Here is a 26,245-nt window from a genome sequence, read left to right as displayed (position 1 = left end):
ATTATAAAAATACAGACGTTTTGTTAACGCTATTTTATAAAAAAATGTAAAAAACAATTTACAAACACAAGCTATGGGATGACATAAGAGGCAACGTGACCCCGGATGTAAATGCGTCATCCCATAGCTTGTGTTTGTAAATAGTTTTTTTATTTTTCTTATAATATAGCGTTAACAAAACGTCTGTATTTTTTAGGCATGGGCAAATTAATGCGTTAATTACGCGTTAACTCATCAATCTATTAACGCCGACAATTATTTTATCGCACATTTGCGAATGTTGTTTACATGCTTTTATTTTGTTAACGCCTTTTCTTAACAAGATGGCGGCGCCTGGATGTACTAGCTACTAGCTAGCAGGGGGATACTTTGGCCTGTGAAGCAGCGGAGTATATGTGTTGTCTGTCTATTTATGAATAATGCAGACGAGGAGTGTTGGCTGAGTTCTTAACGTTTACTTTCAGAGCGTGCATATCACAACATACAAGATGCCATCATGGCGACACACAACCTATACCGGACTACTGCGCATGCTCGTCACTCCTGTTGCATGCTGGGTAGGGTAGTTCTTTTTTTCCCTGGCTCATAACATCACAAATAGTACCATGTATATGATGCGGCTAACACATCCTCCGCGATCGACCGGTAGCTCGGGATCGACGTAATGGGCACCCCTGTTTTAAACACTTCCTTGTAGGGTTGTACGGTATATCGGTATTAGTATAGTACGATACCGCCTCTGAAAAGTATACTTGCCAATCTTGAGATCTCCTTATTCGGGAGATGTGGGCGGGGGGTGTATATATTTTCAAGTATATATATATATATATATTAGGGCTGGGCAACGATTAAAAATTTTAATCGAAGTTAATCGCACTATGTCTCCGATTAATCGCGATTAACTGCATTGTATACACAAAGCCCAATAATGAATTCAAAAGTAGTGTGTAATGCACCTTTATTGGAATATTCTCCCACATGAACAAAAGCGCCAAAACATTTGTTGTGCAAACACAATTTAAATCAGTCCTTGTTAAAAAGTAGCAGTTAAATAGCATATTTTATGAAAATCAACTCAAAAAATGTAAATACAAACATTTAAGCTTATTGCCACTGCCAGGGTATTTAAGTTATCTTGTTTGTTATGGAAAATAAATATAATCTACATACAAATCTCTGAGCCACAATCATAACATCTGAATGGGCAATTTCTGAGGTAACAGCAGAAACATTTTTTTTTATCAGGGTCTTATGTTTAAAAAACCTATATTATAGGTAGTGGGCTGTTTTAGGGAATTTTTGATCAAATTATCCGTAGTAGCAATATTAATAATGTTGTGTTTATTCTGCGTAGTGCACTTAAAATAATTATGACCATATCTAGGAATTGATATGATGGGAATTTTCCGATTGTTTGCTTGGTGCTTTGATAAACTGAACGCATTTACATGGTACTATATTGTGATGTTATGAGCCAGGGAAAAAAAGAACTACCCTACCCAGCATGCAACAGGAGTGACGAGCATGCGCGGTAGCCCGGTATAGGTTGTGTGTCGCCATGACGGCATCTTGTATGTTGTGATATGCACGCTCTGAAAGCAAACGCTAAGAACTCAGCCAACACTCCTCGTCTGCATTATTCATAAATAGACAGACAACACATATACTCCGCTGCTTCACAGGCCGCTGGATGTAGCCGGCAAAGTATTCCCATGCTAGCTAGCCGGTCTAGCAAGCACGCGTCATTCAGTCCAAAACGGCCCGATCTATCCACATTCAGAATTGTCTGGCGGTCGTAAGTGATCCCGGAGTGACCACGCTGTAAGCCAGCCATGAAATTTGCAGAATTGTCCGGTATTTTTGCCAAATGTTCCATCTTTACCAAGAGCCCCTCGACGCCGAAGTACATCCGGGAGATGCCATCTTGTTAAGAAAAGGCGTTAACAAAATAAAAGCATGTAAACAACATACGCAAATGTGCGATAAAATAATTTTCGGCGTTAATAGATTGATGAATTAACTTTTTGCAACTCAACGCCAAAAAAACGGAAATGCTGATTATCGGTCCTGCTAGACACCGAACTCTATTTAATAATAAAACTCTAACATTTGACAATCAAACAATTAAACAAGGCGACATGGTAAAGAATCTGGGTATTATCTTCGACCCAACTCTCTCCTTTGAGGCGCACATTAAAAGCGTTACTAAAACGGCCTTCTTTCATCTCCGTAATATCGCTAAAATTCGCTCCATTCTGTCCACTAAAGACGCTGAGATTATTATCCATGCGTTTGTTACGTCTCGCCTCGACTACTGTAACGTATTATTTTCGGGTCTCCCCATGTCTAGCATTAAAAGATTACAGTTGGTACAAAATGCGGCTGATAGACTTTTGACAAGAACAAGAAAGTTTGATCACATTACGTCTGTACTGGCTCGCCTGCACTGGCTTCCTGTGCACTTAAGATGTAACTTTAAGGTTTTACTACTTACGTATAAAATACTACACGGTCTAGCTCCATCCTATCTTGCCGATTGTATTGTACCATATGTCCCGGCAAGAAATCTGCGTTCAAAGGACTCCGGCTTATTAGTGATTCCCGAAGCCCAAAAAAAGTCTGCGGGCTATAGAGCGTTTTCCGTTCGGGCTCCAGTACTCTGGAATGCCCTCCCGGCAACAGTTCGAGATGCCACCTCAGTAGAAGCATTTAAGTCTCATCTTAAAACTCATTTGTATACTCTTGCCTTTAAATAGACTCCCTTTTTAGACCAGTTGATCTGCCGTTTCTTTTCTTTTTCCTTCTATGTCCCACTCTCCCTTGTGGAGGGGGTCCGGTCCGATCCGGTGGCCATGTACTGCTTGCCTGTGTATCGGCTGGGGACACCTCTGCGCTGCTGATCCGCCTCCGCTTGGGATGGTTTCCTGCTGGCTCCGCTGTGAACGGGACTCTCGCTGCTGTGTTGGATCCGCTTTGGACTGGACTCTCACGACTGTGTTGGATCCATTGTGGATTGAACTTTCACAGTATCATGTTAGACCCGCTCGACATCCATTGCTTTCCTCCTCTCCAAGGTTCTCATAGTCATCATTGTCACCGACGTCCCACTGGGTCATTATTGTCACCGATGTCCCACTGGGTGTGAGTTTTCCTTGCCCTTATGTGGGCCTACCGAGGATGTCGTAGTGGTTTGTGCAGCCCTTTGAGACACTAGTGATTTAGGGCTATATAAGTAAACATTGATTGATTGATGAGTTAACGCGTAATCAACACATTCATTTGCCCACGCCTGAAAAATACAGACGTTTTGTTAACGCTATATTATAAAAAAAAATAAAAAAACTATTTACAAACACAAGCTATGGGATGACGCATTTACATCCGGGGTCACGTTGCCTCTTATGTCATCCCATAGCTTGTGTTTGTAAATTGTTTTTTAAATTTTTTTTATAAAATAGTGTTAACAAAAGGTCTGTATTTTTAAAATATAGCGTTATATTTTTATAATATAGCGTTATATTTTTTATAATATAGCGTTATATTTTTATAATATAGCATTATATTTTTATAATATAGCGTTAACAAAACGTCTGTATTAATCATGACCCCGGAAGCAAATGGGGGTGGGGTGGTTGTAGGGAGAAGAAATTTGTCATGACAGCACCCCTGGTTTAAAACATGTTGGGGGCCAATAAAACAATGGCTGCGGGACGCAAATGGCCCCCAGGCCACACTTTGGACACCCGAAGTATAAAGTGTTATCATGTTTTGCTAAGTTAGTTTGCATGTAGTTGGTATCAAAGAGGAGTGGTTAGCAGTGTTCGTGGGCGTATCTTCTCCACGCCACGCTTCTACCTTTAGTGGGGCAGAAGGAGACTGGACTGCTTCAGAAACATCACACCCAAGTCGAGCGTCCTTTCACTTCTTTTCGGTGCTAGCTGGGCTACTTCTGGCTCGCCAATCAAGGTGCAAAGGAGCGCCGAGGAATGGGGGAGTAACTTTTACGGCGACTTTTATCACTGTCTTCGCTACATCTGAGCCAGGGGGTTGAGGGGGTGGGGGTTTACAACCAGAGGGAGGTGGACCCACGCACACTCACTTGCCCGCTCAGTCACTCACTTACTGCCCGGTCTTTTGTATCCTAACCCGCCGCTCCATGACGGAACATCTCTTTGGACTTCCACGGGGGATGAAGCGGGCGTAGAGGTGGAGTAAAACAAACGTACACGTCTTCGAGACTACCGCCGAGCTCCAGCCGTTTGTCTCTCCGAGGGTGCGTTTGGATTTGAAACCGAAAGGTACCGCCGTTGCTCGGTGCGCCACAGCCGCGCGGAGCCCCTCTTTCCCCTCGCACATCATGGATGTACGTTTTTATCCCAATGCCGGTGGAAATTCTATTCCCGGAGAGCCGCCTAACCTGGATTTCGCCCATTGTTTGGGCTACTACAACTTTAACAAGGTGAGCTTGGCTGCTTGGTTGGATTTTTCACCACGTTAGTGCAATTAACTCTTCAGACAGTACCTTAAACCCCAACACTTCATTGAGCTTGTTTCTGCAAACTTTGACTTTCTTTCTTGTGCAGGGTGCATTAAGAAAAACATGCATACATATTAAGAGTGATATCATTGTTAAAGACAATTGCACTGCTGCAGAAGTGATGCAGAAACATCACAAAGTACTACTACTGCACTGGAATAAGTAGTTTGTGTCATATTCTTTGTAGTTATAGTTGTATCATAACAATTAGGTACAGCAATAGTTGTTGTATTCAAATTATAACTCGTAATGTACCGTGGTAGCAATATAAAATATAACATATGTAATATTTACATATTATACATACAGTATATGATATATAATATATCAGTATATATCATATACTGCATATATAATATGGACATATTACATGTAAGATAATATACCAGAATATATCATATACTGCATATATAATATGTAAATATTACTTTTATGTTATATTTCATATTGCTACTACGGTACATTTTTAGTCTACTTATACCTGCATTATCCTTTCCATCCTTACACTTTCCATCCTTTGTAACTGAGCTACTGTGTGGAACAATTTCCCTTGTGGATCATTAAAGTTTGTCTAAGTCTAAGAGTTGTTTAACTTAAACAATATAAGGGGAAACAATATATTTTACATGCCTATTTAAGAAACTGCAATGTTTATTACCATGAATGTGACTGTTACAACAACTCACGATTCGATTCCGATTCCCAGGGCGCTTCTCGATTCAACGTGATTTTTTGATTCAAACTAATCGTTATGTTTTCATTTGGTATATAAATGGTAATATAACCCTTTCAAAACAAGTTACAGGTTACAAATGCAGGCATGGCCTAAAACACTTATTTTTAAAAACAGATTCCTAAAAAAATATACATTTAAATTTATTCTTGAAAATCATAAATTGATTTGCTATCGTAATGACATGAGTATGGCTATTCGTATGTCAATAGATTTTTTTTCAGCACCCATCTCTTACTTATTTATGGGTTTTACGGTATTTTCTATGATGATAACCCAGTATAGAATGCGATTTTTAGTTAGCATTGGTGTTCTACCCTGAAATAGTTCTTTTTGTGCTTTTAGTGGACATTTTCAAAGTTCATGCCGGCATTTTTAACCATAACAGTACAAATAAACAACTTCTGTTCACTCTTTTATACTACAACAGTGTGGTTTTTGAAATCGAAAGCAAAAACACAGCGGGAATACAGTCGTCTCTCGTTTACCGCTCTGTGATAAATACATTTCCGTGAAGTAGGAGTCATTAATTATGAATCAAATATTTTCATAGCTAGACTAGAGCATAACAAACCTTGTTTACTGTCTTCTAAATATGTTTTCACAAATAATGGGAGCCATCTAGATATGCAATAATACCCTTTTGTCACACTAAACATTGTTTATTGTAGTAGAGTAACGCTGCCTACGGCTAAGCCAATCAGTGGCCACGATACTGAACAACACGCTGTGATTGGTTTGGTGTTCTCTAGTGGCCAATACTACTGGATAATTAATCTTTTTAATTAATTAGCTATGTCGTGCTTGAAAATGCTCGATTTCTGACCAAAAAATGGTAGAATATGCTTTCAAAAAATACACTTAAAACAAAAAAATCCGTAATGTGGTGAAGCCGCAAAATTTGAAGCATAATATGGTCAGGGATGACTCTAAATTCAAAACAACGACGCCAGAAACCCTAAATTAATCATGAATTTGGACATATAACTATGACTAGCAGCAACAAATTACTCCTACAACCCCCAATCGTCCATCCAAATATCTGCAGAGTAACAACATATTATTAAATGTGTTTTTGGGTTTGTAGACAACGTTATTTTCAGTCGTTTTTTGCAGCTCAGCGTGAATTTGGGATTGTTTGCGCAACCTTGTCATCTTGATGTTAAAACCTAGTTCTTGTGCTAGTATTAACCAAATATGGTTTCTTGTAGTGGTGTTAAATAAAACAATTTTCCAATGAATCGCGATTCTTGTAACAAATCTTAATCGATACAAAACATAAATCCATTTAGACATTCTTTTTTTTCCCCTTCCCAAAATCTGTCCTGTCTCGCCACTTTAGTAAAAGTTTGGGTAGCATCTTATCAAACAAAACTGTTTTTATTTTACATAATATATACATTTATCAGAGCTGTTTATCTATTTTATGGAGGGATGTAGTTAGTCATGGAACTGGCACCGAATGTTATTAAAAAGTATTGATTTTTGAATCGAGAATCGTTTTGAATTCCGAATCAATTCTGAATAGAATCGTTACCCTCAAGAATCAACTCAAATTGTGTGGTGACCAAAGATTTACGGCCCTAGTTTCTTGCCTTTTTATGAATTTTGAATGTAGGGTGTTTCGATTGCGAAGTAGTTGAGATGAACTCAACAGCGCCTCTGCTGGTTGTAGCCATGCAGTGGCCCCTTTTATGCATCAACTGCCTCACAACATTGAAATCTTACAGTTTAGAGCAGGAGTCGGGAACCTTTTTGGCTGAGAGAGCCATTTAAGCCAAATATTTTAAAATGTATTTCCGTGAGAGCCGTATAATATTTTTTAACACTGAATACAACTAAATGTCTGCATTTTTAAGTAAGACCAACATTTATTGGGTATAATATGTCACAAACCCGCATGGCAGCAGTAGTAGCGACCCCAAGATGCAGGAACCAGGAGAGCGATGAGCAGGTAAGATGCTTTTAATATCATCAACAGAGGAGAATGAAGCAGTCTTGCATGTACAGTTCTAAACAATAGTCAATCTTTGAGCCCTGAGGAGCGTGTGAGACAAGCAGAAATACAAACATGCTTAGTGGTAGCAGGTGTGGACCGGTTGCCAATCAACAGCAGGTGAGGGAAAAAAACACAGCGCCCAGTGGAACAAGCAGGAAATGGATACAATAAGAGATGAAGTGACATATCTTCACATAATAACTCTGTTATTCTTCTTAATAACATTGTTGTTCGGAAGCTCACCGATGATAAATAAAATACTTCTTACCATTAATGCAACTTTTTTAACAGGTGCGGTAGAAAACAGACGGATGGATTAAAATGTATGAGAATGTTTTATACAAACCCCGTTTTCATATGAGTTGGGAAATTGTGTTAAACGTAAATATAAACGGAATACAATGATTTGCAAATCCTTTTCAACCCATAATCAATTGAATGCACTACAAAGACAAGATATTTGATTTTGAAACTCATAAACTTTATTTGTTTTTGCAAATAGTAATTAACTTAGAATTTCATGGCTGCAACACGTGCCAAAGTAGTTGGGAAAGGACATGTTGACCACTGTGTTACATTACCTTTTCTTTTAACAACACTCAATAAACGTTTGGGAACTGAGGAAACTAATTGTTGAAGCTTTGGAAGTGGAATTCTTTCCCATTCTTGTTTTATGTAGAGCTTCAGTCGTTCTCCGCTGTCGTATTTTATGCTTCATAATGCGCCACGCATTTTCGATGGGTGACAGGTCTGGACTGCAGGCGGACCAGGAAAGTACATGCACTCTTTTTTTTTTTACGAAGCCACGCTGTTGTAACACTTGTCCTGCTGAAATAAGCAGGGTCGTCCATGATAACGTTGCTTGGATGACAACATATGTTGCTCCAAAACCTGTATGGAACTTTTAGCATTTATGGTGCCTTCACAGATGTGTAAGTTACCCACGCCTTGGGCACTAATACACCCCCATACCATCACAGATGCTGGCTTTTAAACTTTGCGCCTATAACAATCCGAATGGTTATTTTCCTCTTTGTTCTGGAGGACATGACGTCCTCTGTTTCCAAATATAATTTGAAATGTGGACTCATCAGACCACAGAACACCTTTCCACTTTGCCTCAGTCCATCTTAGGTGAGCTCGGGCCAAGCCAAGTCAAGCCGGCGGCGTTTCAGGATATTGTTGATAAATGGGTTTGGCTTTGCATAGTAGAGTTTTAACTTGCACTTACAGATGTAGCGACCAACTGTAGTTACTGACAGTGGTTTTATGAAGTGTTCCTGAGCCCATGTGGTGATATCCTTTACACACCGATGTCGGTTTTTGATGTTGTACCGCCTGAGGGATCAAAAGTCCGTAATATCATTGCTTACGTGCAGTGATTTCTCCAGAGTAAATTCCTTGCAATAGCTCGTTGAGAAATGTTCTAAAACTGTTTGACAATTTGCTTATGAAGTTGTGACCCTCACCCCTTCCTTGTTTGTGAATTACTTAGCATTTCATGGAAGCTGTTTTTATACCCAATCATGGCACCCAACTGTTCCCAATTAGCCTGCACACCTGCGGGATGTTCCAAATAAGTGTTTGATGAGCATTCCTCAACTTCAGTTTCAACATCAAATATGTTGTCTTTGTAGCATATTCAACTGAATACGGGTTGAAAATGATTTGCGAATCATTGTATTCCGTTTATATTTACATCTAACACAATTTCCCAACTCACATGGAAACAGGGTTTGTATTTTGAACGTTATTTTTAACACTGTGATTACCAGCGGAATTATTCATTAGTTATCATGTTAAGCAATGTCAGCTAAGATTTATCTGAGAGCCAGATGCAGTTATCAAGAGAGCCACATCTGGCTCGAGAGCCATAGGTTGCCCACCCCTGGTTTACAGCGTTAGAGTATTGCTGTTATATATTTGATTAAAAATAAAGACTGCTCGCATATTTGGTGTCCGACCTGAGCTGGGGCCGTAAACTATAACTAATGGAGCAAGTGACGTTCTCCATTAACATTTTTTTTTTTTTTACTCACTTTGCACACATAAATGCTTGTAAAGCATGAGCGGGGAGTTGCGGTATGTTTATTAGCCTCACATTGTTACATAAGCCACTGCTTTTGTGATATGATGTCAACGGTGTAACATTTGAACCGTTGGACCATGCCACCATCCATCACCCTGACATAAAAACAATCTCACAACTGCTGTCGCCCCCTTCCCGTCCACCCCCCTCCCCCTAAAAAAAAAACAATAGGCCGCCGTAACACCCTCTAGGTTATTGGGGTCCATTTAATGTCGCTCCATACAGTTGCCGGATTTGTCATAGTGTTTCATCAGCTCCATTCTTAGTCCAAGTTGTCATATGTGTATGATTTCATCATGTCTTCATCAGCCTCTTTGATTTATTGTAAGTCTTTTTTTTTTCCCCCTGCAAATTCCCCAGGTCAAGTGTAATCATATACTGTATAACGGTTAATTGGCCTCAATGCAAGAAGAGGGAAGAGGAGGGGTGTGGTATTACCCGGTATCTCCACCAGTTCTGCTGGAAAAAGAGTGATGGTGCTGGAGCTATAGTGTTTGGTGCTAATTACAATGCTATTTGCATGGTGAACAAATTCTCCACTTTGCATGTATCATTCAAATCATCACACACCCCGTTGAGAGTTTGCACTCGTGCTGCGTTAAGCAGTGCTCTTTTAAATCTATTTATACGCAGTGGCAGGCTCTTTAGTAACTACTCGCATTTGATTTTTTTCCCAATTCCTAAACTGGCGATATGTTTTCAAAGCGGCAGCGCGGAGACCATTCAACTTTAATGACGACAGAGATGGAAGGACTCAGAGGCACATTTGGAGACATCAGTGGTTCAGAGAAATCCAAAGAGTGACACCGAGTTAATTAGGCACTCGAGTCGTGACTAATGAAGATGAGATGAAGGAAAACCGTGCCACAATTCACACAAAAGAAAAACAAAAATGCCTCGTGAAATATTTTTGGATTAAACAAGACACGTGTTCAGCTTTCATTGTCATGCTCTTTTATCACATCTGTCTCGTCAAATGCCCCCTGAAGTTTTACCATGTGAAATTGGAGTGCAATGTTGGTGTTAAACATAGCTTCAGTCAATCAGAGATCCTGAAAAAATAACAGTTGATCACACCTGTGCCTTTTTACACTGATCCCGACAAAGCGGGATGCTGCTGAAACTGTGCGATTTCACACCCCGCGTCTGAAGTTAGACAGCGACAATTACTTTCAACACAACAGGGTGGGAGAAGTGAGTCGCGGGCTTTGCACGACACCCTTACACACTTTACGTGAACTGTGAATGTGGACATGGACATGTTTGAATGACGGACCGGAGAAGTCAAGTGAAGTGTACCTAAGGTAATGCTTGAACGTCCAGTTCGTTGAGTCGGGACTATACAGAACAAAGTAAAGAAGCCCTGGCTGTCCAAAATCGGGACCCGTAGTGGACCGCTCGTCTGTGCATCGGTTGGGGACATCTCTGCGCTGCTGACCTGTCTCCGTTCGGGATGGTCTCCTGCTGACCCCACTATGGACTGGACTCTCACTATTATGTTAAATCCACTTTGGACTAAACTCTAACAACTATTATGCTCGATCTACTCGACATCCATTGCACCGGTCGCCCACATCTGTGTTCCCCTCCAAGGATTCTCACTGGGTTGAGTTTTTCCTTGCCCTGATATGGTATCTGAGCTGAGGATGTCGTTGTGGCTTGTGCAGCTCTTTGAGACACTCATGATGTAGGGCTTTATAAGTAAACATTGATTGATTGAAAGACGTCACACACAGCTTCTCAATATTGTTGTGGATAAATGTTCGTTGTTAGGATGTTTGTGGCTGCATGCCGCAGACTAGCTGCAGCTTGTGTGATGCGCATTGTCAATGCTGCCATGGGGCTGACTCACCAGGTAGGCTGCTAACCGGTACAATGTATTTTTATTGTTTTGTTTGTTTAATTTGGTTATCCGCTTATCTTTTGCACTAACTTTCTCAGTTCCGACAGTTGTACTCAAAACTTTTAGCTTTTTAATTCATGCAAAGCAGGAACAAAGACCTCCTCAGTGGCCTTGTTGTTAGAGCGTCCGCCCTGAGATCGGTAGGTCGTCAGTTTGAACCCCAGACGATTCATACCAAAGACTATAAAAATGGGACCCATTACCTCCCAGCATCAAGGGTTGGAATTTGGAGTTGAATCACCAAAATGTATTCCGAGCGCGGCCACGGCTGCTGCTCACTGCTCCCATCACCTCCCAGGGTTTGATTTATGGATTGATTGAAATTTTTTTTAGTAGATTGCACAGTACAGTGCATATTCCGTACAATTCACCATTAAATGGTAACACCAGAATAAGATTTTCAACTTGTTTAAGTCAGAGTCCACGTTAATCAATTCATGGTAAGGGGGTGGAACAAGTGGATGGGTTAAATGCAGAGGGTAATTTCACCACAACTAGTGTGTGTGTGTGAGACCATCAGTGGTACTTTACCTTTAACTCTAACCATATGCAACTTTTTCATTGCTCAAACGGCACAACCCTGTTGCAACTGTTACTTCAACTGACGGTGAAAACACTCGTAACTCAAGGTATGTTTGAAACTTAAAGCATGACAAAAAGCTCAGAGACTCACGTTAATCAAAAGTTAAGATAATCAAAAGTTGGGGTACCACAGTATTATGAAAATCCAACATGAGTAACTTTGCATTATCTCTACATGCTGTTTGGATTTTATGGTGGCAAGTTTACCTTAGAAGGAATTATATTATTTCGATTCCCGTAAATTAATTGTTTAATGTACTTTCTAAATTGAAAAAGTTTTAAAACCACTGATTGAGAAAAAAAAATCCAGTGGTCGACTTGAGTGCAACCAGCAGAGGCGCTGTTGAGTGAGTCCCTGAAGAAAAACAAAATATGACGTTAGCTATGAAAAGCTAAGCTCTATCCAGAACTGCAAATGTACCCAATGTTAATTTGTCTATATAATGTTAACATTAAAGGGGAACATTATCACCAGACCTATGTAAGCGTCAATATATACCTTGATATTGCAGACAAAAGACCATATGTTTTTTTAACCGATTTCCGAACTCTAAAAGGGTGAATTTGGCGATTGAACGCCTTTCAATTGTTCGCTGTTGGAGCGATGACCTTTCACCCGTGACATTACAATGGGAAGCAATCCACCATTTTCTCAAACACATTACACACACAAGTCAAATCAGCTCTGTTATTTTCCGTTTTTTCGACTGTTTTCCGTATTTTGGAGACATCATACCTCGTCGGTGTGTTGTCGGAGGGTGTAACAACACAATCAGGGACGGATTCAAGTTGTCTTACGTGGAGTGTGCATCGATTAGCATGGCATGCTAATCGATGCTAACATGGCAGAAATGGCAAGAATTTGTGGATATCCTGCGACACTCAAATCAGATGCATTTCCAAAGATAAAGTCAAGGAAATCACAAAGGTTAGTTTTGTTGATGTTATTGACTTATGTGCTAATCAGACATATTTGGTCACGGCATGACTGCCAGCTAATCGATGCTAACATGCTATTTAGGCTAGCCGTATGTACATTTGTAGCTATATTTGCATCCAGCCTTTCCCTCCACCCACATTTAATGTCAAACAAACACTTACCAATTGACGGATTTAAGTTGCTCCAGTGGTCAAAAAATGCAATCGTTGGTTAGAAGACGATCGCCGAATAGCTTCAATAGCTATTCGCTCAATAGCTTCAGTTTCTTCTTCAATTTCGTTTTCGCTATCTGCCTCCATACTCCAACCAGCCGTTTCAATACATGCGTAATCTGTTGAATCGCTTAAGCCTCTGAAATCCGAGTCTGAATCTGAGCTAATGTCGCTATAGCTTGCTGTTCTATCTGCCATGTTGTTTGTATTGGCGTCACTATGTGACGTCACAGGAAAATGGACGGGCGGATTTACAGATAACGAAAATCAGGCACTTTAAAGCCTTTTTTCGGGATATTCCATGATAAGTAAAATTTTTTTTAAAAACTTCGAAAAATAAAATAAGCCACTGGGAACTGATTTCTATTGGTTCTGAAATTGTGATAATGTTCCCCTTTAAGACAGTAGTTACAAACATGCAATAACAGATTTTCCAATTCTGTTAATAATATCACCATTTTTTATGTCAATGCCCATTGGTAATGGACGTTGTTTTCTAAAGGAACGTTATTTGGAGGTTCCAGGTACACAGATTTATTATGTTACATTTAACGGAAAGTTACACATTTGTTCCTCACCGATTGGTCTTTGCTTTGGCAGCTCAGAATTGGCACTCACACTTTTATTGCCTCTGTGGAGCATGTGGAGCAACACCTGGTTGCAGTCAGTGCAACGTGTACAAGATCTGCCCTCGATGGCTTTTGTAACAACCGTAAATAAGTGAGCCTGCTGGAGTTTATTTTCATGCATGCAGCTTTTCATTTGTCTGAAACCGTAACGCACACTACGGGAGAAAGTGAAGGTTATGTGGTTTCTCTTCGCAAACATTAGAAGACGAAGACAAGGAGCTGTTTGGGTTTGTCTGGCTTTATGGTCGTTTTTTTTTTTTTTGGTTGCAAAAGCAGAATGTGATCAACTCAAATGGTTTCTATGAAAGAGACGCAGTGTTACCCCCCCCTCCTCCCATATTTTGACCATCTGGTACCCCCTCACTTTTTTTTCTACAGGTTTAATAATGTTTCAGATACAGTATCCATTTAGTGTGGGATTTCATTGCCTCCAGGCGCAGAGAGATTGAAATTACCAACAGATGTTCTCGCAAACTCTTCACCTGCTCTGGCGTTAATGCCCGAGTGAACATGAATACGAGCAGTGCTGAATCGCATGGACCAACATGGGGTGACTGTTGCAAGTGAAGTAGAGGGGGGAGGGGGGCAATACTACGAAAAACTGTAACTAAATGTAGACAATGGTTGTTTTAAAGCTGTTCTTTTCTGTATGATTCAAGTCCTGTTTATTTAGGCTTGAAATAACTGGAGAACTCTAATGACTGGGTCCTTGGGCACTGGCTTAGAATCAAACTCGCATCGACTGCCCGAAAGACAGCGTGAACCACTACTCTACCAGACAAGGACACACAACATAATTGTAGCAGCCAGGAAAGAAAATGGCCAGTGTAGTGGCCCCGATAGCTTTTTCGTACAATACATATATCATAAAGTATGGAGTTTGTGGGATCTGAGCCAAGGATTTGGTTGTGGCTTGTGCAGCCCTTTGAGACACTGGTGATTTAGGGCTATATAAGTAAACTTTGATTGATTGACTTTGAAAAAACGTACGATTAGATGCAACACATTAGCTGTTCAAATTACTGGTCACCAAGTACCCAAATTTATGACATAATACAGACAATGGTTAACAATAAGATGCTGTAAGGGGAGTTAGTTCATGCTAACTCTCAAAATCCTAGGAACATAAGCTGTAACACTGTCCAAATTAAAAATAATCAGTTTAGCATCAGCTCGCTTCTTAGCTCGTTTTCATTTGAAGAGGTTATAGGTTAACCCTAAACAGCTTCGTAATAGAATGTAGGGCTGCACGATTTGGAGAAAAAAATTAATTGCCATTTTCATCTCCAATTTAAATTTATAGGTATGAATGCAAAAAAAAAAAAAAGCGAAAATAACAAGTAAAGGAAACATGTTACTTTTGGACTGTCAATCAACATATTCTTGTTTGTAGTTGCCACACATTAGAACAAATTGCGATAATTTACTTTCAAGACCTTTTTGCAGACAGACTCAGAGCTTTTGTCAGCATCATAATGTAATGTAATCAGAATATATAATAATAATAATAATAATAATAATAATGCAAGTGACTATTAAAAAGTATTTCAACTTTTATTTCTCATTACTGTAGACTTGTTTACCATTGCACTGTAATTGGAATGTAAATACATTTCTTGTCCGAAATAAATAAACAAACAAATACAAATGTAACCTAAATAAACATTGAACATCTTAAAGTGCATTTTTTTTCCCAGTTGGAAAAACAAAGTGTCTTTTTTCTTGTTGCCATCATGTGATCACGGCATTCTTGCGAGTTCTTCCACGCTGATGGGGTCATATTGCCCATCAGATTTTAAAGCTGAATAAACAACACAACGGGGCATTCGGCCCTGTAATCATATTTTTTCCTCCTAATTTTTGTTACTTCGCGGAACTTTTTACTAGCGAGTCGCAAAGCTCCCAGACAAAGATTTTCTCTTTCTGGCAAACATGTCTGTCACTCAACAAAAACAAACAAACAAACAACAAACACACTAAAGCCGTTATCACACTAATAAAAACCTCAATGTCGATTCGGTGTGGATTAATCACGCAGCCTTGGACAATAAAGGCAGTCATACCATCACTTAAAGGGGAACATTATCACAATTTCAAAAGGGTTAAAACCAAAAAAAATCTGTTCCCAGTGGCTTATTTTATTTTTCGAAGTTTTTCTCAAAATTTTACCCATCACGCAATATCCCGAAAAACGGCTTCAAAGTGCCTGATTTAACCGTCGTTATATCCACCCGTCCATTATCCTGTGACGTAACAGCGTGACCACAGAGAAACAAACATGGCGGAAAGCACAGATAGGTATAGCGATATTACCTCGGATTCAGACTCGGATTTCAGCGGCGTAAGCGATTCAACCGATTACGCATGTATTGAAACGGATGGTTGGAGTGTGGAGGCTGGTACCGAAAACTAAATTAAAGAAGAAACAGAAGCTTTTGAGCCATATCACGACAGACAGCGGCACGGGAGGAAGCGCGGACGAATTCGGCGATCGCCTTCTAACCAACGATTGGTATGTGTTCTGTTTGGCATTAAATGTGGGTGGAAAGAAAGGCTGGATGCAAATATAGCTACAAATGAGGCATATTGATGCAATATGTATATATAGCTAGCCTAAGTTGCATGTTAGCATCGATTAGCTTGCAGTCATGCCGTGACCAAATATGTCTGATTAGCACACTCCACGTAAGTCAATAACATCAACAAAACTCACCTTTGTGATTTCGTTGACTTTATCTTTGGAAATGCATCTGCTTTGAGTGTCGCAGCATATCCACACATTCTTGCCATCTCTGTGCCATCTCTGTCCTAGCATAGCTGTCGTCGGTACAGTGTGCAGAACAAACGAGGGACTTTCGCATCTTTTGGCCACTGGTGCAACTTGAATCCGTCTATGTTCGTGTTGTTACACCCTCTGACAACACACCAACGAGGCATAATGTCTCCAAGGCTCCGGAAAACAGTCGAAAAAACGGAAAATAACAGAGCTGATTTGACTTGGTGTGTGTAATGTGTTTGAGAAAATGGCGGGTCGCTTCACGATGCGACGTCACGGGTGAAAGGTCATTGCTCCGACAGGCGAACAATAGAAAGGCGTTTAAATCGCCAAATTTACTCTTTTAGAGTTCGGAAATCGTTTAAAAAAACATATGGTCTTTTTTTCTGCAACATCAAGGTATATTTTGACGCTTACATAGGTCTGGTGATAATGTTCCCTTTAAAGAGATGCTAACCCTTCTACCATGAATTGATTAACGTGGACCCTGACTCAAACAAGTTGAAACTCTTATTCGGGTGTTACCATTTAGTGGTCAATTGTACGGAATATGTACCGTACTGTGTAAACTGTAGTGTTTCATATAATGTATTCTCTTCCTTTGCAATCTATTTATAAAAGTGTAAATCAATCAATCAATTCAGAATTTGTACAAAATATACAAAATGTTAGCTGTGACTAGTGCTGTGTGGTATATAACAATATATGTCGTAGTGTCAATTGCGCAAGATAATACTCTATAATTTATATCGCAATTCTAACGTCTGGGCTGCTGCTGATGTAACTGCAGCTAGACTGCTGCTCTGCAGTTGCATTTTTACATCACTTGAAAGAACTTTACTACAAGAGCCGGTGGGGGTCTGGATGTCGCAGTTTGCTACTAGCAGAGACAGAGAGCACAATGGAAGCTAATCTAGCAAAACCAGAAGCGGCATTGGTGCCAAAAAGAGGGACGAGGAACTCCTTTGTTTGGCTTTGGTTTGGATTAAATAAGGGTAATCTGCAAAACATGCCTCCAACAAGTCGTTGTTAGCAACTTGAACACATCTGTTCTTATATGTCGTCTATAGCAGTGTTTTTCAAGCTTTTTTGAGCCAAGGCACATTTTTTGCATTGAACAAACCACCAGCAGAAATCATTAAAAAACAAAACTTAGTTGACAGTAAAAAGTCATTGTCGCAATATTTGGATATGACTATAATCCATAACCAACCATGCATCAATATAGCTCTTGTCTCAAAGTAGGTGTACTGTCAGATCACGCCGTGACTTATTTTCAATTTTTTGGTGTTTTCCCCTGCGTAGTGTTTTAGTTCTTGTCTTGCGCTCCTATTTTGGTGACTTTTTCTCTTCTTTTGATATTTTCCTGTAGCAGTTTCATGTCTTCCTTTGAGCGATATTTCCGCATCTATTTTGTTTTAGCAATCAAGAATATTTCAGTTGTTTTTATCCTTTTTTGTGGGGACATTGCAAATTGTCATGTCATGTTCGGATGTACATTGTGGATGCCGTCTTTGCTCCACAGTAAGTTTTTGCTGTTGTCCAGCATTCTGTTTTTGTTTACTTTGTAGCCAGTTCAGTTTTAGTTTTGTTCTGCATAGCCTTCCCTAAGCTTCAATGCCTTTTCTTAGGGGCACTCACCTTTTGTTTATCTTTGGTGTAAGCATTAGACACCTTTTTACCTACAAAGCAATTAGCTCATGGCTGCCACCTACTGATATGGAAGAGTTTTACACGGTTACTCTGCCGAGCTCTAGACAGTACACGGCACACCAGACTGTATCTCACGGCACAGTGGTTGAAAAACACTGGTCTTTAGCTATGCTCACAGCTGATCACCGTGATTGACCTTATCGTTATCAAAGTTACGATCGAACGGTATAGTCGCCCAGCCCTACCGATTTTCCTCTTTTGTTTTTATTTGTTAGCATGTCTCTTTCTGAATGCTGGGGATTTTTGATTTTTGTTGTACTATTGTGAAGTTGTCAGTTAACGTATAAATGGGAATCATCTTGTGTGTTGAAAACTTTTGCACTAGTTTCGTATTTGCATTTTAAGGGCTGGGTTTGAATGTACTCTGCTTGTTCCTACTCAGTTTTAGCCGAAACGTGCTGGTATGAACACATTTTTTTTTACTTAATGCATCATCCCTAAGTATGTTCGAAATGAACAAAACCATAATCAAACCAATTTTAGCCACCTACAGTGATGATCCTCTTGTATCACATAAATGTTATGCTGAGGAGGGGAAAAAAAGGCAGTTGACGGGCGACAGCTGTAATTACCTGAAGCATTTACTGAGTCTGTAAAAAGAAACTGATCCTGACACTTGAATAGTTGCTCTACCTTCCCAGAGGCAAAACCTTTTGTCCTAACCGTAGCAGGGTCAGGCGCCCCCCGCCTACACGCACACACACACACACACACACACACACACACACACACACACACACACACACACACACACACACACACACACACACACACACACAACACGCACACACACACACACATTCTTGTATTTCTTACCTTCTTGAGACCGCTGAAATGCCTACCTCTTTAGGACCACTCTTTCTGGATATATAAACATTGTTATTAACAACATTAATAATATTTACATACTATGCAAATATAAAAAAGCTTTTTGTCAAAAATGAGTTGGAATTTCACAAGAAAAAGGTTTCAATTTCACAAGAAAAACTTGTATTACAATAAAAGTCGTAGTTTACTCAACTCAAGTCAAAATTTTACAAGAAAAACTGAACATTTGTGCAATATTACGATACAAGTTGGAATTTTACTCGATAACAGTCACAATTTTACAAAAGAAGCTTAACATTTTGCAAATTTTTTGAAAAGAGTCGTAATGTTACTTGGCAAAAGTCACAATTTTATAAGAAACCTTTAACATTTTGGCAATATAATAATAATAATCGGAATTTTACTTGTATTTTGTCATAATTTTACTCAAAAATGTCATTATTTTACAAGAACAAAAAAACAAATTGGGAACATTGTGATAAAAGTCAGTACTTTATACGACAAATGTCACCATTTTGCATTAAAAAGTAATAATTTTACATAAAAAAGGGAATTATTTTATGAGAAAATATTGCAATATTACAGAAATATAATATGAGAAATCTTCATTATTTACTTCAAGTTACTACAGTATGTCTCTAAATACATATTTAATTTTTTAAAATTAATTTTGGTCAAAGGGGGCACATTTCAATGTCTTACACACACTTGTTAATTCATATGGTGACCAGAGGGGGAGCACTTTTAAAAGCAACACACAGTCAATTTGAAAAATCCCTCCTTTTTGAGACCACCCTAATTTTCATAAATATCACCACCAGGGGTTCAAATGAGACGCAACAGTTTTCCGTATTGGGACCATTTTTTGGGTCCTGATTTGTTCACAGGTCCTCAAATGAAAGGTACTTGTCCTGGTTGATATCCCAAGAAGGGTAGAAATACAAGAACACACACACACGCGCACACCCGCGCACACACACGCGCACACACACACACACACACACACACACCCACACACACGCACACACTCATTCTGCACGGTCAGCAGGGAAGGGTTAAAGCTCTAGCTCTAGTCCTGGGCCTTGTGCATCCCTCCAGTGTACACAGCTGGTGCCATTTCATCACACACATTCTACACATATACAAACACAACTTAAAACTGTGTGCACTGCAAGCGTTTGTGCATGTCTGTCTGCGTGTGTGTGTGTGTTCTTGTATTTCTATCCTTCTTGAGACATCAACAAGGAAAAGTACCTTCTCGATTAATCATGGTCCCAATCCGGAAAACCATTGCATCTAATAGAGAATGACTCATTTGCACCCATGGTGGGGAAATCTATTAAAATCTATCCATCCATCTACCGCTTATTCCCTTTGCGGTCGTGGGGGGCGCTGGTGCCTATCTCAGCTACAATCGGGCGGAAGGCGGCGTACACCCTGGACAAGTCCCCACCTCATCGCAGGGCATCTAATCTATTAAAATTAGGATGATACCACAAAGGAGGGATTTTTCAAATTGACTGTAACGTTTTTAAAAGTGCTCCCCCTCTGGTCAACATATGAAATAACAAGTGTGTGTGTAAAAAATTTGAAGTGCGCCCCCTTTGACCAAAATTAATAAAAATATAAAATAAGTTTGTATATAGAGACATATTGTAATAACTTCAAGTAAATAATGAAGAATAAAAAAATAATTAGAAACAAAAAAATACAAAAAACTAAATACTTACATTATATTTGCATAGTATGTATGTATTATTAATGTTGTAAATCTAGAAAGGGCGGTCCTAAAGAGGTAGGCCTTTTTCAGAGGTCTCAAGAAGGTGACAAATGCTAGAATGTGAGTGTGTGTGCGTGTGTGTGACTGAGCAAAGTTGTTTTTTCAAGTCCCGCACTTGACAGATAGAGTGCGTCGTGTAAAATGTGATAATGTACAAGATGTGAATAGCTGACAGTTTTTTTTTTTTTTTTAATACTGTGTCTTTTAATTATATCCTGTCAGAAGGAAATGTAGTTTGCCAGATTTATTAAATTCCCAAATTTCCCACTGACATTAGAAAGGGTTATTTTAGGTTTATAAGTACCACAGTACTGTACTGTACTCTGCAGCTCTTTCATCTCATAATAATCATACGCGTGTGTGTCTACATGCATGACTTTCATAAATCAAATTCTTTTTAAAGCACCTAGATGATGTTTGCACAATGCTATTAGCGCCCGAGTGTCCATGTGAATCCGCAGCTGTGCATTCAGTCTAACAACTCATGTAATGCTGCTTATCTCTTTGGGGGTTGGAGATATGATAAGCTCGCTGCCATGGACACTGTTGGGTTTCTCGTTACAACTTGGGCGCTTTTAATTACTCTTCGTAAATATTTTTCTGGGAAGTGTTGATTCAGGTGATGTATTACAAGCAGACATTCTGGCTCAGCACAGAACAGGGTTGTCAAACTCATTTTATATCGGGGGACGCATGGAGAGAAATCTACTCTCAAGTGGGCCAAACTGATAAAATCATGGCACGATAAGTTAAAAATAAAGACAACTTCAGATGGTTTTCTTTGTTTAAAAATAGAACAAACACATTCTGAAAATGTACAAATCATTATGTTGTTGTTTTTTTTTTTTTACACTTACATCCATCCGTCCATCCATTTTATATCGCTTGTCCCTTTTGGAGTCGCGGGGCGGAAGGTGGCAAATACCCTGGACAAGCCGCCAACTCATCGCAGGGCCAACACAGATAAACAGAAGTGCTTATTTTTACAAATAAAATATATTATTATTATTATTATTATTATTTGTAATTGGTTTTTAATCTTCAACATTTACTTCAAGTTATTACAGTTTGTCTCTATATACATATTTATTTTTTAATTAATTTTGGCCAAAGGGGGCGCATTTAAATTTCTCACACACACTTCTTATTTCATATGTTGACCAGAGGGGGAGCACTTCAAATTTTAACACACACTTGTTATTTCATATGTTGACCCATGAGGGAGCACTTCAAATTTTACATGTTGCGGTTAATAGTATTCTACCTTTACTTGTTGTTGTTTATACTTTCTGAATAAATTATGTGGCAATGTTCATCAGTCAACTCATTGGTGTTAATTTTCAATCTATCATGATAAAACAATTATATCAAAATAAATTACAGCATGTTATTTATGTAGTTTGCTCATTTTCCTGGAATGATTAATGTGGACCCCGATTTAATCGAGTTGAAAAACTTATTCGGGCGCTACCATTTAGTGGTCAATTGTACGGAATATGTACTGTACTTTGCAATCTACAAATAAAAGTTTCAATCAAGCAATCAAAAAACATCATGTTTTTTTTTTGTTGTTTTTTTAAGAATTTAGCATCATCTACAAAGATACAAATAATAACTATTCCGGCATCTAGTGCACACATTTAGAACAGCAGTTTCTTCCATTAAAAATTTTCAGCTCATTTTTATACTTAGCAAACTCATCCCGCAGGCCCGATAAAACCTGTACGCGGGCCGGATCCGGCCCCTGGGCCGTACGTTTGACACCCCTGGCATAGACCAAGGGTGCCCAAAGTCTGCAAAGTGTTGTATCCGAAATAGCGGCAATCGCTTTCTCTTAAGATTCTGGATGATTCGCCTCCATATTTCCGGTGGTTACCTACGAGTTACAAATCCGCTTTATTATGAAGCTGGCTGTGGTGCGTTCTTTCAGACGTGACTTCCGATGTGGGGCGCGGTCTTTCTGGTCTTCCCTGTCCGAACTCAGTTTGTAAACGATCAATGAGTCCATACAAAGCTAAGAACCGGAGATTCAAGAAATACAATTTGTCCCAGGAGGGGAACCTCAAACGCTGGTTTAGTGTGGCTGAAACGGGGCTTTGGCTAAATAATTATTCGTTTAAGGTGTTATCCGGCTTAGAGTAGACATAGCCTAAGAGATAGGAAGTCAGAGCAAGAAGGAGGGGTAGGGGGCCATGACTTTTAGGATTCTTTAGCCTTAGAATTCCACGTAGTAACAAGACAGCCCACTGATTGGAGTAGGTTTAGCTTGTAGTTTTAAGTGGAAATGAACCTTTCCGTCAAAGCACTGATGTGATAACCCACTTATCCAATGATTTATTTTGGCTAAGCACATCTTGGACAGGCTTGATTGCACCAGTATATTAAAGGAAAGGGGAGACATTCTCATTGCTTTTACCCTGAATGAAGAAGCACCAGTCAATCATTTCTACTTGGCTGATTCAATAAGTGTTGTGTCCCTGCAGTGGTTATCTGCCCTGTTAGGACGCATCTATTTTTTTTAAAGCTTTCCAGAGGGGCCCAGCCCTCCCATGTTTCATAGCTCTGATGTCCAATCCTCCTAATGGGCACATAGGCTGTATTAAAACAGTTTTCCTTTAACTTGACATGCTTGATTTAAGCCCTTGTCTCTGACAAATGCCCTCTTGTTCGATCAGTTCTTTTTCTAGCACTTAAAACCAATCCCCATAGTTATTTTTAGGTCAACTGTCCAATCCAACTGAATGCCTGATATCACCTTTCCTAAATGAAAATGCAGTTACTGCAGCTTATGCATGTTCCCTGTCAACTAGCGTCAACATATTGACCTCTTTTGCTACAATACAGCTAGATTTCTTCTTTCTGGGCTGCAGGTGTGGGTCGTATGATTTATCACTCCCCCTCCCCTTCCCTCACATAACACATTCCCATAATGCAATGTGTTACCAGGCTGCACTCAAAAGGACTGACAATAGTAGCAGGTGTGCAAATATCTCTCATGCCCATTGGACAAAGAGCTTCAATATTAGCTCTATATAAAATACTCATTTTTATGGGCAGATGGATTTATGTTGGCACAAACTAGCGGGGCTTGTTTGTCACACAGATGAAAAGATAGGCCGTGCAATATATGTAGTATAATACAGTTTGAGGGGAAAAAAGTACAATTAGACTTAGGCGCCCTTTGTTGTCGTTCTAATATGAACTTTGCAGTACAGATAAGAACACAATTGAGTTGCATTAGCCCTTGTTGTGCAGGATAAAAGAGCATATCAAAATGTAATGACTTTGACCTTTTAGTCCAGTTTGGTGAGGCTTTCCATGCAATTTTGGGGTGATACATCTTTTTGATGGTCTGTGTTTGCACCGGTTCATACATAAAGACAACAAATTGCTTGTCAGAATTCGACATAGCTGAAAGATCAGCAGATGATAACAAGAAGCAAACACTGCAACATACTTTTCACCCAAAACATAACCTTTATCTCATCTCACCTTTTATTTACTAATATTACTGATGATAATATTGGACTGAAAAACAGTTACCTTATTTTTTGGAGAATAAGTCGCTCCGGAGTGTAAGTCGCACCTGCCGAAAATGCATAATAAAGAAGGGAAAAAACATATATAAGTCACATTTTTGGGGGAAATTTATTTGAAAAACCCAACACCAAGAATATACATTTGAAAGGCAATTTAAAATAAATAAAGAACAGTGAACAACAGGCTGAATAAGTGTACATTATATGACGCATAAATAACCAACTGAGAAGGTGGCTGGTATGTTAACGTAACATATTGTGGTAAGAATCATTCAAATAACTATAACATATAGAACATGCTATACGTTTACCAAACACCCCTGCTTTAGATCAGGGAAATGTGTGCCAGTCGATCGCCAGCCAGCCATTGCCCCCTTGTTTTATTGGTGTGGTATAGTGTTTTTCAACTTTTTTTGAGTCAAGGCACATTTTTTTCACTGAAAAAATCCTGAGGCATGCCACAAGCAAAAATCAGTAAAAACCGAAACTCAGTACCGTATTTTTAGGAGTATAAGTCGCTCCGGAGTATAAGGCGCACGTGCCGAAAATGCATAATAAAGAAGGAAATGTTATGATCCGCCGCCCGGATCATAACATTATTTGGTTTTTGAGTCCTTTTGTGCATCTCGTTTGTTCTTGGACTCTTTCGATCCGTAGTTGGTGCACTTCCTTGTTTGTTTCGTCACCATGGTAACTTGATTTTTCACCTGCTTTGTTCGCACACCTGCTTTTGATCAGAGACTCTATTTAAGCCTGCCTTTTCCGTTCACTCGTTCTCTGCTCGTAGTTTAGTGTGCATACAGTTTGTGTTCACTAGTGACAACTCGGCTAACTGTTTTTTGGACTCGCTAGCTTCCGTGCTTAGCTTCTTGTGTTTCCTAGCTCCCATGCTAGCGTTTTGTTTTGCCTTTTGTGCCAAGTGCAAGTTGTTTCTGTTCTTAGTCTGTTTTTAGTTTTAATAAAACCATACTTCTTACCTTTACGCTGCGTCCGCGCCCGATCTGCATCCTGAAAAAGCTCCACCTGCATAACGATGCCCCGAAGACGTCACAGGAAAAAAACATATATAAGTCGCATATTTTGAGGAAATTTTTTTGATAAAACCCAACACCAAGAATAGACATTTGAAAGGCAATTTAAAATAAATAAAGTATAGTGAACAACAGGCTGAATAAGTGTAGGTTATATGACGCATAAATAACCAACTGAGAAGGTGGCTGGTATGTTAACGTAACATATTATGGTAAGAGTCATTCAAATAACTATAACATATAGAACATGCTCTACGTTTACCAAACAATCTGTCACTCCTAATCGCTAAATCCCATGAAATCTTATACGTATAGTCTCTTACGTGAATGAGCTAAATAATATTATTTGATATTTTACGGTAATGTGTTTATAATTTCACACGTAAGTCGCTCCTGAGTATAAGTCGCACCCCTGGCCAAACTATGAAAAAACTGCGAGTTATAGTCCAAAAAATACGGAAAGTTTGAAAGTGACTTTCTTAGTTACTGTGACAGTGATGGAAACCAGGGCCAGGTCACCAGCCACTAAGGACTCTTGTGAGTCGCAGGCTCTTTAAAATCAATCTATACCGTTTTTTTCCTATCGGTTCTTAAATTGTGTTACTGAGAAATATATATATTTTTGGTTTATAAAGACAACATGACATCGCGTGTAAATTGTATTTTTCCTTTTCTGGTATTTGAATTGCCATTTGTACAGGTTGAAAGACAAACAGTATCCCGATTATTCCGTATGTCTTGCTTGTATAAAAAATATTGACAATAAAGAAACTTTGGTAACACTTTAGTATGGAAAACACATACTTACCATTAATTAGTTGCATATTAACATGCAAATTAGTAACATTTTGGCTCTTAATTAGTCATTATTAAGTACTGACTAAAGCCTTATTCTGCATGGCCTTATTATACAACCAGTAAGTCATTAACTAAGAGTGTTCCCTCAATAACCTC

The 26,245-nt window shown here is 39.2% G+C and overlaps 1 protein-coding gene across 1 annotated transcript in view; it reads left to right on the top strand.

Annotated features, from left to right (window-relative positions):
• The first annotated feature begins 3,871 nt into the window (after positions 1-3,871).
• The window catches only part of tox3 (TOX high mobility group box family member 3), a 196,345-nt gene continuing 173,971 nt past the window's right edge, over positions 3,872-26,245 (top strand). The window contains exon 1 of the mRNA XM_061922170.1: positions 3,872-4,459. Coding sequence (XP_061778154.1) covers positions 4,358-4,459 — 102 coding nt within the window. The 5' untranslated portion in view covers positions 3,872-4,357. The remainder of the gene's footprint in view (positions 4,460-26,245) is intronic.

This window comes from Nerophis ophidion, linkage group LG02 (genome assembly GCF_033978795.1).
Source record: "Nerophis ophidion isolate RoL-2023_Sa linkage group LG02, RoL_Noph_v1.0, whole genome shotgun sequence".
NCBI lineage: Eukaryota > Metazoa > Chordata > Actinopteri > Syngnathiformes > Syngnathidae > Nerophis > Nerophis ophidion.
Note: the sequence above shows the minus strand (reverse complement) of the source record. Positions and strands in the feature narration are given on the sequence as shown.